The sequence below is a fragment of the Phalangium opilio genome, unplaced genomic scaffold (genome assembly GCF_054372755.1).
Source record: "Phalangium opilio isolate 3A_F unplaced genomic scaffold, DU_Popi_V2 ptg000540l_1, whole genome shotgun sequence".
NCBI classification, from domain to species: Eukaryota; Metazoa; Arthropoda; class Arachnida; order Opiliones; family Phalangiidae; genus Phalangium; species Phalangium opilio.
In genome coordinates, this window is record NW_028324244.1 from 1,786,544 (window position 1) to 1,800,836 (window position 14,293).

Here is a 14,293-nt window from a genome sequence, read left to right on the forward strand (position 1 = left end):
TCACTGCTTTTTTTGTAATTCATTTCGTAATGGACAGTCCCTTAAAAAACGTACTGCCCACGATAATATCTTAAATAGGCAGCCATAATATTAAATTCAACCCTTTCTCTCTCTCTCTCTCTCTCTCTCTCTCTCTTTTTTGATAAAGTGACCAAACTTGTTTAGAGTCCATAGACGTTTTACGTGGTACCACGAAAATAGGAAAAAATAAAATTCAATCATTCAGTAACACAAGTCAGTAAAGAAGAGAAAAAATTTCGAGGTGACCGAAGGGTTGTAAAATTGCATTAACTTTTTATCCCCATGGAGGTTTAACACCTTAGACTCCTGGAAGTAACCCTTGAGTAATGGCATCTCTTAGCCTTGACTGCATTAAACCCAATGAAGAAGTATCAAAGTTGCCATACCAAAAGCAACCATCCAATATAAAGTCTAGCTTCCTAACGTCCATTTGATGGTCCTCGTTAATCACTCGGGTTTTTAAGGGTCAGACTTTATAGAGAGGACCTTGAACATCTCGGTCGTGGGGAGGGGCGGGGGGTGGTAGCAAGAACTAGTTACTAGTATATTCTAGTGATCGAATTAAAAAGTAATCAGGGCGTGGGAGGTAAAATAAAAGGTGCCCGTTGGGGATAATAGATGGCTGCCCAAGAAATTAGGGTTCGACGATGAACAGGCAGAAAAAAAAAGCGCGGGAAAAATCAACGAGGGTTAAAGGAGAGAGATGAAATCCCTGCTTTAATTTGATCTAAATTTCAACAAGGGATCAAAGAACTGAGCCTTTTAGTGGGGGACTAATTTGTACTAATTACCTTCCTTGTTTCGCCACCTTCTACCGCCCCCGCAACTGATTTGTCGATAAAGTAATTGGATATTTTCGTCCGAGAAGGGACAATGAATAAAATAGGACCATGAATCAGGTTTCCATGAGTTCGTATATCGAAAATGCATGAGTCATGACTGAAACGTTTGGGAAAAAACCTGAAATCACAGCCCAAATATCGTGGTTCGTTCTCAGACCCTGAAATGGGTTGGTTCTTGGCTCAATTTGTGGTGACACAAACAACTCCCCTTTTAGTTACAATTACCGACCGCGGCCTTCAACAGGCAATTCATGAACTTGATAATCCCCATGTGTTTTCAACTTTTAATCCTGTTTACTTTGAACGGTTTACACATTCTTAAGACATCGTAAACCATAACATAAGCGTAACGACCGGCGTTCGAGTCTAAATAGAAAATACAAAGGGACACACACTAGTAACAGTGACATACTCCCACCCCAACCCCAACAACAGATGTCGTAAGAATTTAGTCATTTAGGATCTAAAGCTATCCATAACCTTAAGGCCCATTCAGACTACAGTAAAATATTACGTTCCCTCGTTAAGTTCTTTTCGGTCTCATCGGTAAGTTCATTTCCCTGTTCAGACGAAAGAGCAGACGACTTGAGTCGCGTGTATGGTGATTTTTTGAGCCAAGACTTTTGAATACTAAAATAGCCGAACATCCAAAATGGCAAACAAATACTGCGCCAAGAATCCTCTAAAACTTTTTAATATATCGTCTGCTAATGCGTAGCAGCTCACTCGATCACGTGTCAATAAGGCATAATCGAGTCAGCTATGGCTAAAGAAAAGGAGCTAACGGGTAACGAGTATTCTTGTCTGAATGGGCCTTAACGCGAAGGTCTCAGACTATTTTAAAAACACGAGTTTTGACTGAGATTCGTTTAGACTGAGGCATAAAAAAGTTAAGCCTAAGCAAGCTCTTGAAAATTACCCTCCAGGGTGGTTTAGGACCCTTATGAGAAAGGCCACGGACACCCACCTGATGATGGTGGTATGACGCTTACTGATGGTGCCCATGTGCTGAAGACATTTCACCGCGCGCTCATACATACAAAATCTTAGAGCAACTAAAGTCAATGACCTTTTTAGGAGTCCAAATTAGCTTTCGACCCCCTTTCGGTTTTTTACTAAAGTTTTCAGAATTTTTTTATTTTTTTGCCGTCACTTCGCTACTCTAAGAAACTCAAACTTGTAATAAATATATTTCTTTTTCTTACAAATAAAACTGATTTAAAAGAGAAAGTTTTTATTATTATTTCAAGCTCAAGCTAGTTTTAAGAGCGCGTAGAAAAAGAAATGGAACATTTTTGGTTTGGTTTAGTTGAAATATTGTGGGGAAGAAAGTATGTAGGCCTATGTCCTGGCGCAAAAAGAATGGAGAGAAATCAGAGTTTTCTAACAAATTGGTTGAAATATCGGATTTCAAGGGGAACGAAATTGGGTTTAGAGTTTTGTAATGTAATTCTAGTCGAAGAGAGACCTGTAATAAACTTTGAAAACTAAATTCCTGTACAATTTGTTGATCAATTGTTGGAAGAAGAACCAGAAAACTAAATTATTTAAGACACTAGAGTTCCTTGAATTCTACAAAGGAAGCTTGTCGATCGACATCTTATTCTAAAACTAAGATTTTCCAATCATTTTTGATGACAGCAGCATCACGGGATAATCAATTGATAACAATCAACGCCTTCAAAATATCAATCGAGTTTATGATACAACCCCGTAAAAGGAGAAGATTCAAAAAACCCAACTAATCAACCAACGAGATAACAATCACCCTAGGAGCAAGTACATTAGATGGTAATTAGGAAGTAGTACTAAGCTAGACAGCTAGACGCGAAGCTCTATATAGCATTAACGTTGCGTCACTTCAAAGATCATTTCAAGATGATAGCAAAACTTAGAGAGGGATCAAGTAGATCCAGAAGAGGAGATAAAAAAGTCGGTTCGCTCACCCTGTACGTCGCAAGTTCCTTTCGGAGAAGACGGGGAGTTCCCTAGACCATTTTCGAAAGAATGAGAGCCTTCATTCTTGGTCATGGAGGGCCAAGTCTTGGTAATCTGCGCGAAGATGTGCGGAATTCTCGTCCCACCAACTGGTCCAGTAAATAGCTCTGGTTCAATCGTAAAATCTCCATCTGACGTATGGATCAAACCAAACTGTACAAGGAGAAAAAAAAGAAAGAAAAGAAAAACAATGTTAACGACCCATTACGAGTTTGGTAAATTAATAAAAAAACTAAAAACAAAACAAGAATTATATTATCAATAAGTATATCAATAGACCTTTCCATTAATTACTCGTAGAGATAAACCAACACACAGGCGGGAGAGTGGTCGCCCTCTTGGGTTATTTCCTCTGTCGACAACCAAGAGGCACCGCCAGATGGAGCCCCACACGCTAAGGGACTCTAGCCAACTCAAGCTGCCATCTAGCGGTGCTTCTCGGCGCCAGGGAAATAACCTAAGAAGATGACCTCCCCCCGCCCCTGTTTCTTTGCGCTTCCCTTCTGGAATTAATAAAATGGTCTATCCATCGTGGAAAGGTCCCAAATAAATTAAAGTAAGTACTACACTGTTTCAAAAGGTCTACCAAAACCACAAACGCGAAGTTGTCTGTATCAAATACGCCATTAACAGCTGAGAAAACGTTTCAGATAAATCAAGAAAGAGGGCTCTAAAAAGTAATCATAAAGACATAAGTTACGAAAGATGTAAAAGTCGTATCTCCAAAGTACCGCACTTGAATCAACCTTGTCCTCCTCCCAGAGGTTCGGTTCCCGCTCCCTGTTATACCAGTACGACCCTTAATCCCATTCAAAGAATTATAGATCATCCCCTCCCTCCCCAAATAGACGATTGTAGAGATTTCCCAATAGATAGATTAGGTCTACACGATGCAAAATAAAAATATATAAGAGAATTCAAGCATTTCCTTGGGCCTAATGACCAAAACCCGAGCCATTCTAGGAAACATTTTACGTTTAGCCTAGGCCAGCAAAATTGCCATTGGAAAATGTACTAGCGAACGATGGGTTCCTTCCCCCCACTCCATGATATAATTCGATACTGAGAAAAGGAAGAGAGATAGGGGGAGCTATAGAGTTGAAACGAATCTCGTGGGACGGGGCGTTGAGAGCAGACCAATAACGGTCCAACACACTTAAGTGTATTAAATTTAACGCAACTATATTTTCACGACGAAGCCGATGTGGCTCGTGTTGGTAATAACATAAGTTTATAAGATGCATTCCATAAGCATGACACTACCAATACCTCCTAATGCTACTGAGAGACTTAGAGCTCGAGCTAGTTCCAGGGAGAACGACAAGCGAGAATTGAAGTTCTACACTCGGTTAATTAGTTTTGCAGGACTTCCATCTTAATACCTATTTAGTCTGCATTACTAATTAGGCCTTTGACAGCTCCAAAACCAACCAGGCCTCCCAAGCTTTACCCTGAATCTATGACCTACTTCAATCACTTCATGACAAGCTCCAGTTTCTTAGTTACCAGTGACAAACTTATGGGACACAACATATCTTACGAACTTATGTTGGTGGTGATGGTAGTAGGGTTGACGCCTTTTATAGATATGTCGGACGGGTGGTGCTATGGAAAATTCGATAAAAACGGGTAATACGCGCGCCTTTTTTTTCCCGCGCGTCCGAAGCTCCTTTAAAACTAACTTCCCTGGCAACCAGTACCCGGAGTGAGATACTGGGATACTAGAATACGAAGCTACTAAAAACTCCCAACGAGTCCCTGTTTGGTATTCCTCCGGAAAACTACTTGCCTTTATAGTATAAAGTAATTTCAGACTAAGACTTCAATAGGTACAGAGTTATAACTATTCTATCGAAACACTTTCTTATAGCGACAATTCCGAGTGACACAAGAGCTTAAAATGTTCAGCTAACCCAAGCACTTTTCCCGAACCCTCGTATATACCAATTTGAAAATGTCGTAGACCTAATCTAATATAAAAACGGGGGTGGAGAGCTGGGCGCTTAATGACTTTGAGCTCCTCTCTATCTTTTACACCTAACTTTATAAGAGGGGAAATATAACAACACACACGGACAAGCACCACCACACCACTTCCTTAGACACATGGGTGCCGGAATGATAAGATCTAATATTCCTTTTTGGAAGTTAAAAAAGAGAGGAAGAGATTCGGAGGAAAGTTCGGGGAAGCCATCACTCATAACCTATAACCTTATTCTTTCTTTAAATGGTGATGGGCTCTCCCCTCTTGTGTATCTAACCCAAGTGAGGTAAGATTTCTTCCAGCTAGGCAAACACTTCTAGAGTAGCTAGCTACCAGGAATACATACAGATAGTAGGAATCATTGTGTCCCCCGAGCTTGAGAACTTACTATCCGTCACGCCTCATAATTCTGATGTCTTTCTAACTGAGGTTTCATTACACAAAATCCGCATACACACGTTGAGAAAATGGCTACACTATCATTCCAATTATTTTTATGTATTCCCGTAGCTACCGATTGTTCCAGAAAACGTATGCCAAGAGTAAATACCAATTTAGGTTTCTTTTCTTTTTTAAAGTAACGAGGGATCGTCCACAAAAGCTTTGAAGTTATTTCAAGGTGCGACCTAGTACGATGACATCGCAAACTTCATGATTTGTTATGGTACAATTAATTTTCTACAATGATGTTCAGCATATAGATGCTTTTGACTAGCCATCATCTCACAGCTTAAACTTTAACGCAGAGTTGTCAGGCCTTCGGTTAGTCAAGTTGGCCAAGAACTGATTGAAAATGAACTACACCAACGTCCTGGCAACACTGGGGAACGTCCAAAACCCATAAGATGACCCCTTAAAATCAAATACCGATTTCTTTTAGCCCATGCACCTGAGCTAGTAGTAAAATAAAATAAACATGAAGCCCTTGGATCAGCAAACCATACCGACAAAAGGAAAAAACAAAACCTCGTAATGCACGTTGTATAGTGTCAGTGGCGAATACCACCACCACTACCACCCTTATGTTCAGTCATCGCAAGTTAGGAGAGCCATCTTTATTTTTGTTCCCGCCTTTTTGCTGAATCCTGGGCCATGATGGCCATAATATTTCTTTTTTGGAAAACGAAATCACGAGAAAAGTAAAGCTTCTTCAGCTTGGTACCCGAACAAACGAAAATTGACCGAAATAAGGAAAAAGGAAACAAGGGGGGAATCTAGCAGCTGGGTTCCACGGAGAAATTCGTCCATTTATGAACGATGAAATTAGTGAAAAGGCGGGAAACAATTCCCAAGTGTTCCAGCGCGCGGTTCAAATCTATTCCGCGTTACAAAATGGACGAGTGCAAATAAGATACAGAACTGGCAACGCTTCGATAACTAGATGATGCAATTTGTAATGAGGCCCCCGCAAAATACGAGAAAAGACAGAAAAATATAATAACCAACCAAGGCTTAACGTTACAATGAGAAAAAGTTTGGATGGAAAAATGTGCCGAGTTAAATGGATACACTGGGTTATCCCCGGATTTGTACCACACACAAAAAAGGATATAAAAATCACCAGGCAAAAAGAAACAACACAAAAACCTTCTGTTGACTCTTAATTAGAATAATTAAATAAGGGCACACAATGTTTTTGGTGCATCCTTATCTTAATTTCCATATTTTAACCGAAGAGAAAAAATTATATTTATTGTAATGCAAAACAGGAAGGACTGTTTTGAAATTATACTTAAGTTTAATTTAACCCTAGCAACAAAACTAAATAATACTTCTAATTTCAAACTTTGCTGATAAAAAATAGCCCAATATTAAATCTAAAATGTTTTATTACCTCAAAAAAAATAGCAATTAAATCTTCTAAAATGCAATTTAAAAAAAAAATTGGCTGTATTTCATTTTTTTTTTTCGGGTTATGATTTACCTTAGTGGTGGTTAAGTTATTGTGGGGAGAATAAATCATAAAAAGACCTTTAATATGAATAAAAAAATCCTTTATCTAAGGCATAGCACCTTGAATTCACTGGTGGGGAAAATATACAACGGTACAAAAAATTGCCGACCACTATAAAAGTATCTTACGTCAACCACGGATTTAAAAAAAAATTTATATAAACTTCGTGCCTCACGCTTTTTTATGTTGATAACAAGATGATGCAGGACACGATAGTTGCACCCTTAAAAGTGTTCAGTGTAGAAAATAGTAGCAGACGATAGTTCAAACTTTCTGGAGAATCTGACATGAATGCACGAACCTAAGCCTAATGGCTGTTAGTAGACGATAGTTCAAACTTTCTCGATAATCTGATCATAAATGCATAAACCTATGCCTGATGGCTGTTAGCAGACGATAGTTCAAACTTTCTCGATAATCTGATCGTAAATGCATGAACCTATGCATAATGGCTGTTAACAGACAATAGTTCAAACTTTCAAGAGAATCTGACCATGAATGCATAAACCTGAGCCTAATGGCTGTTAGCAGACGTTAGTTCAAACTTTCTGGGGAATGTGACCATGCAGGAGATGCTCTAACAACAAATTACCAGAGTGGCAACCCTGAAGCGCATGCGCAGTTGAAGTTAAGAAACTGTATAGAGGAAATTTCTCTAACCCCTTTAGGTAACCTCCCAAAAAAATTCGACCGAATCTAAAAAATATAGTTTAATATTTTAGCGGGGCAGAATAGCCCTAGCTGTTTATACAGAGGTTTAAAAGAAGAATACGAAATGTGTAAAAGAAAAAAAAAGTGGCGGACTATAATCATTAATCATAGATTAAAGAAACGAGCTGCTTCTTAAACTTTGAAGAGTGACAGATTTTCCTATCACCCTTCTTCGAAAAAAGGCACAAATACTATATAGTCACGGATTAGGAACCCCGCAAAAAAAATTAACGGGGTAAGAAAGAGTGTGTTAGAAACAGTTAGAAGGTGTAACTAAGTAGCTAAGCCTAACGCCAAATATTTAAAAAGAATGCCATGACAAAGAAAGCGTTATGTTTCTAATTCTAATATTTCAAACTTAAAAATCGTTTTTTCTTTACAACTCAAGGTTGAATTCGAACTGTTCAACAAAGTAACCTAAATGAGAGGAATTGAAACTCTATTAGTCTACTCTCTTTTAGTCAGGGTTCCGGGAAAAAAAACCGGGTTTTATTGGGGTTTTTTCCTGGGGTTCTCCTGGGTTTTATTAAGGGTTTTTCCTGGGGATTCTCCTGTGATTTATTAAGGTTTTTTTTCTGGGGATTCTCCTGGGATTTATTAAGGTTTTTTTTCTGGGGATTCTCCTGGGATTTATTAAGGTTTTTTTTTTCTGGGGATTCTCCTGGGATTTATTAAGGTTTTTTTTTTCTGGGGATTCTCCTGGGATTTATTAAGGTTTTTTTTCTGGGGATTCTCCTGGGATTTATTAAGGTTTTTTTTTCTGGGGATTCTCCTGGGATTTATTAAGGTTTTTTTTCTGGGGATTCTCCTGGGATTTATTAAGGTTTTTTTTCCTGGGGATTCTCTTGGGATTTATTAAGGTTTTTTTTCTGGGGATGCTCCTGGGATTTATTAAGGTTTTTTTCTGGGGATTCTCCTGGGATTTATTAAGGTTTTTTTCTGAGGATTCTCCTGGAATTTATTAAGGTTTTTTTTTCTGGGGATTCTCCTGGAATTTATTAAGGTTTTTTTTTCTGGGGATTCTCCTGGAATTTATTAAGGTTTTTTTTCTGGGGATTCTCCTGGAATTTATTAAGGTTTTTTTTTCTGGGGATTCTCCTGGGATTTATTAAGGTTTTTTTTCTGCGGTTCTCTTGTGATCTATTAAGGTTTATTTCCTGGTGTTCTCCTGGGTTTCATTAAGGTTTTTTTCTGGGGTTCTCTTGAGATTTATTAAGGTTTTTTTTCTGCGGTTCTCTTGTGATCTATTAAGGTTTATTTCCTGGTGTTCTCCTGGGTTTCATTAAGGTTTTTTTCTGGGGTTCTCTTGAGATTTATTAAGGTTTTTTTTCTGCGGTTCTCTTGTGATCTATTAAGGTTTATTTCCTGGTGTTCTCCTGGGTTTCATTAAGGTTTTTTTCTGGGATTTTACGGTGGGTTTTTATTTCTTTTTTGGATTCGAACTCGGGCTTTATTAGACAAGGATATGCTTTTAAACGTTTTCTATTCCATAGTGTATTTTTCTAGACTTGTGGCGCGAAGGGTAACAAAAAGTTGTTAAAAGAACAATGGCTGATTAATATATGCATGCAAACGAATCGATGACTCGTTTAGAAAGGGTGGTGGGGGGCATGAAGCTTCGTTTAGGGTAAAGGTTTAAAGAAGAAACTTCTAGCTTATTGGGCGCGGGGTCAAGAACGAAATTGGAAGGCCGTGTACTCTGCACGAATAACCTTCACGGATATATTACATTTACTGAGTCATGAGTAAGAATAATAAGGCAGGAACAGTCTGAGAGAGAATAAACGATTTAAAACTTACACAAAGAAAGAAACCCGTTGATTAAGACCACTCTGTTGTCTTAAGGGTTTTAAAGACTGACTAAAAAGTATATTAAATGTCTACTGACATTTCTTGACTTTGTTACCAAGCAAAGACTCTTTTACAAAATATTCTGTAAAGGCTCACAGAGTAAGCGTTCTCGTCAGTCGCCTCGTTAATTTAATTTCGGTACGCTCATTTCATTGCTCAGACGCGAGAGCAGACGACTTAAAACGAGTAGCGTATTATGGGTGATTTTTCAACTAATTCTTTTGAATACTAAAATAGACAAACATCGAAAATGAATGAAAAATACCGCGCCAAGTATCCTAAAACTTTTCATAAATCGTCTGCTAATGCGTAGCTCACTCGATGACGCGTCAGTAGGGCATAATCGAGTGAGCTATGGAGAAAGAAAAGGGGATTCTAGCGAGGTGGCGCCATCTCAACACTCACACCCCAACAAAACTGAAAATTTTACAACTAAAGCCGTGCACGAATCTTTTACGTAGACGTTGACACGTGTCTGTTTAAGCGACCAAACCGAATTCACCGACATGCATGAACATAAGATTGCAGTCTATCGTCTGAATGGGCCTTTACAGTCAAACATTTGTCATAATAAGCCTTTTTAAGGTGCGCGTCTAATCTTTTTAACTGCATAAACATCCAGATGGGCACTTCCGCCCGCATTTAAGTAACTTCTCACGAAGATACGATGGCCATTCGCTATACTACAATCAATAACGTTTTAAATTGTTAAGCGATTATGTTATTAAATCGTGTTACACCCCCCCCCCTCCAATACCCATGTCCCCCACCCCTGGCTGGTTAAGTTACCAGTTAAATTAGTATTTGAGACGAGCATGATCTAAAGAAAAACTTGGTTGGAATCGATGGTGGTGATGGTGAAGGTCGAATTACTTCGAAGGCAAGGTCGTTTACGTCAAACGCCTATAAGTTATACCTGACCAATTAATTTTTACCTTCATTATTACAACGAAACGATATATAGGGGCTTTATCTATACTTAAATATAAACACATCCTAATTTATTACTTATCAAATATTGTTTTTGGACCTTGGTATGATCAGTAAGTTTTTGCCCTAATTCTTTACTGAAGTATTACAAGTACACTATCAGGTTAATTGTCTAAGCATACAACAAGGTATTTTGTAGAAGAAAATTTATGGGTTTTAAGCTTTCTGTAAACGTGTTTAGCTTACTTAATAGAGAAGAAAAAAGCACATAATTAAGGGAATATTTATTACTTACATAAAATGGGTGCATCGTAATTAGCAAGACAGCGACATACCGAAAATACCGAACTATCATTTTATCGAAACCGTACCGTTCCAACACATTTTTCAAACCAACTCGACTGTTAAAAAGCGAGTGATTTCCGAAGAAATTGCGAGTTAATGCCGATTTCAAGGGTATTATTTGACCTCTGGAAATCGTTTCCAATAAAAAACCTTATTTAATTTTTTTTTCTTCATAATTTTGAGTTAAGGTTTTTTAACAAGTTTGTGGTGGTTTTTTTTTTACATTTTTAATAGACCCTTAAACTTTGGTGAATAAATTGGAACCGGATAAAATAATAAAAAGGTTATTTTTCCTAAAAAAAATTGATTTGGATGTTTCAAACTCGTTGTTTATTTTTTTCATCTAACCATAAGCTTATAACCCCATTGAAGTTCACATACGTCCCAAGTCCTGACTGAATGCATCCCGAACCGCTTTACTTAGAAGGCTGAAATTTTGAAGGGACGTTACTCTTAAGTAGTAGGCAAGCTCTAAGAAAGATTTTTTCAATCCGCCGCCATATTGAAAAATGGCTACCAGAAATGTAAAAAATATCTTTACGGAATAAAGTCCACGCATTTCAAACGATTTCACTAATATTTAGTACACAAGTTCCCTATATCCTATAGTCGGACCTTTTGGCTTTTGGGCTTCGATTTTCCGCCATCTTTAAAAATGGCGGCCCAAAAACTAAAATAACAAATAACAATATTCCAACGGGCCTTCGCTACTAGTCTCTTCACAAAGGTATTTAACCGATTGTCATCCTTATTGTTGCCATGTTATTTATGTTTGATTGGTTGAACAGTACAGAAAATAGTAAAGAAAAAAAAAATTAAATATCTTAAGTATGACAGCCAATAAGGACAAGGTACAGTAAAACTTCAAATCCCCGCGAAAGCAAGGTTATTTTGGGAAATATGCGGGATGTAGGGTTCTTTGCAGCTTAGCCTAACTCCCTAACAATCTCCGGGACTTCATTCTTTCCAAGTGTCAAAACAGTTTTCCAATAGAGAAATATTTCTTACACAGAGGCTATGCTTAGTAAAAAAAAAATCGGCTATAAAACTAAAGAAACTTGAGGGGTAAGAGCGTTTTCAATAATATTAGTTCATATAGCACTTTTTTATATTCAAGGGGGAGGGGGGTGCATGGTAATGGTTAAGTCAGCCTTTCATAAATTTCATACAAGATACATCGCAGACTTCAGAGGCAGCAGCTTATATAGAGTATATAAATTTCCCGCCAAATTCGATTTAACTTTTAGGTTTATCCATAAGTTCATATAAGATATGTTCCTTCCATAAGTTTGTCACTTAGAAACTGGAGCTTGTCATGAAGTGAGTGACGTAGGACGTAGATTAGGTTCTGGGTAAAGCGAAGACGCCTGGTTTTGGCGGTGTCAAAGGCTTAGTAATGCAGACTAAATAGGACCTAGATGGAAGTCCTGTAAAATTAATTAACCATCCGAGTGTAGGACTTCAATTCTCGCTTCCGTCGTTCTGCTAGAACTAGCTTGAGCTGTAAGTCTCTCAGTAGCATTACGAACTTGTATAGGAGGTGTCATCATACTTATGGATGGAACATATCTTATAAACTTATGGTTTAACTATAGTGGAGGGTACTTCAAACTTTCAGTAACTTGGCGCGAAATCAGCGTGTCAAACTCAGAACCCGCGAATATTTTTATATATACATATATATATTCTTGCGCCTCATGACACGATAGAGGTCAAATAGAAAGGTCACACTTTTCTTTCGCTTTCCCGTTCACCGGCATACAGAAACAAGAAAGGGAAGTCTAAATTGTTTGATTGACATTTTTGACAGTGAAAATGGTACGCGGGTATTATATAGAATTTGCTTGCTTAAAACATTAGCCGCTCTCTCACGAATTGTGTTCGCCTCTTTATGTCTGACTTTATTCATGGCTAACACTCCCGCCTATTTCATGCGTGAACCCAGACCAGACGACGTGTTTTCATTTCCATAACTTGAAGAAAAAATAAACTAAACATAAACTAAAAAAATTCCTGCACTTTATCGTTTGCAAGACTGTATATCCCCAAAGGTTTAAATATCCATTATGGGTGGTCAAAATTCTCCGAAACTTGTACACAATTTAGACCCTGCTAAATATCAAGTGTTCTTTCGTGCATACCTTAATTCAAACTTCCTAACTACTGTTCTAAACTAACTAGTAGAAGGTACAACAGATCCATAAATGTACGCAATCAAACCTTACGTCAGATCAACTGCTTTAGACAAGACAAGTCTTAGTGACAATTCACCTCCAGTCACGTCAAGTATATAACAACGAGACAAGTTGCGCGTCTTAAACTCGCATTTATGGGCGGGGATATGGCAGCATGTACTCTATTGCGTTATAACAACGTTGACAGAAACTATACGAAACGTTACTTTTCCGGTATAGAGGGACAAAGTTTTTCCATCCCACATCTGAAGAGTAGCACCATCGTTCCATAACTTCCGTGCAGCAAGAGGACAAGTCACTGACAAATATGGGCTTTCCCCGACGCTTATTCCAAAATAAACACCCGGCCTGCACTTCTTTCCTAGATCACTAAGCCTTGCCAAGATGGAAAAAAATAAGGTTTTCAGAGTCTATGATAGAGTACGAACGTTTGAAACCATACCCACCCTTATAACTCTTTAGTTACAAGTACGGCCTCCATAGCTCCCATGTTAATTTCTACAAGGGGTTTGTGGGTATACCGGGCTTCTGATGGCTTCTTTCTAACTGTCGTTTCATTGGTTGGTAGCGCAAGGTTCAACATGCATCGAGATAAAATATACGCGAGGTAAAATTCATCATACATAATCATGATTAGTCTCTAGCTCTTCCCATAAAAAATCCGCCCTAGATACGTTGAGTGAAAATGGATGATTGTAGCGCACAATGATTACTAGTAGCTGTATGCTTTCCCGGGCATACCTATTCATTTTTATGACAACCGCCAAATACCGCGGGAACGGGGAATTGGTAATAACTAGCTAGCTAGTGGTCGTAAAAAAAGTAAGGTAAAAAACATGAGCCACAAAACTGCTCATAGGAGCATTATCTATCCCATATCGCTGGTCTGACCACGGTTATATTTCTTTTAGATTTTCTAGTCTGCCAAGTGCCAAGGGATACACCAGCTCGGTTTAACCAAAGGACATTTGCTCCGCCATAAATATAGGTTAGCGCATATCCAGCCAAGCAGGTGTCTATCATAGTGAAACTAGCTAGAGGTCTCTAATTTAATACTAACCTTAAATACTTTATTTTTATGGGTTTAATGGTGCTATACAAGGTGTTTCTGAAAATGTCTACCAGAAATTATGGGTAGATCATGTTCTTTGACGCGATTTTGTGTCGAAAATGTAACTTCTAGGACCGATTTTGTCACAAGGGAACCCCGTTTTCGAGTTATGTTTGGAGGAGTATTTTATGGCTGACCCCTTAAACTTAATTAATTAATTAAGAAACTGATTTATACAATGATTTCTAATTTAATTAAGGGGTCATCCCTAAAACAATCCAATCATAACTTCAAAACGGTGTCCCTTGTGGCCAAAATTACGATATAAATTATATTTTCGACTCAAAATCGCTCAAAGAACATAATTCCCCCTTAATTTCTGATATCCAGATCTTTCAAAAACACCCTGTA

The 14,293-nt window shown here is 38.1% G+C and overlaps 1 protein-coding gene across 4 annotated transcripts in view; it reads right to left on the bottom strand.

Moving 5' to 3' along the window:
- LOC149588588 (A disintegrin and metalloproteinase with thrombospondin motifs 9-like) overlaps positions 1-14,293 on the bottom strand; it is a 179,267-nt gene that overhangs the window by 64,761 nt on the left and 100,213 nt on the right. For 3 of the 4 annotated variants that reach the window (XM_089862363.1, XM_089862364.1, XM_089862365.1), the window contains exon 3: positions 2,810-3,014. The exons of the other annotated variant lie outside the window; for it this stretch is intronic. In XM_089862363.1, the coding sequence (XP_089718489.1) occupies positions 2,810-3,014 (205 nt within the window). The remainder of the gene's footprint in view (positions 1-2,809; positions 3,015-14,293) is intronic. 4 annotated transcript variants of the gene reach the window in all.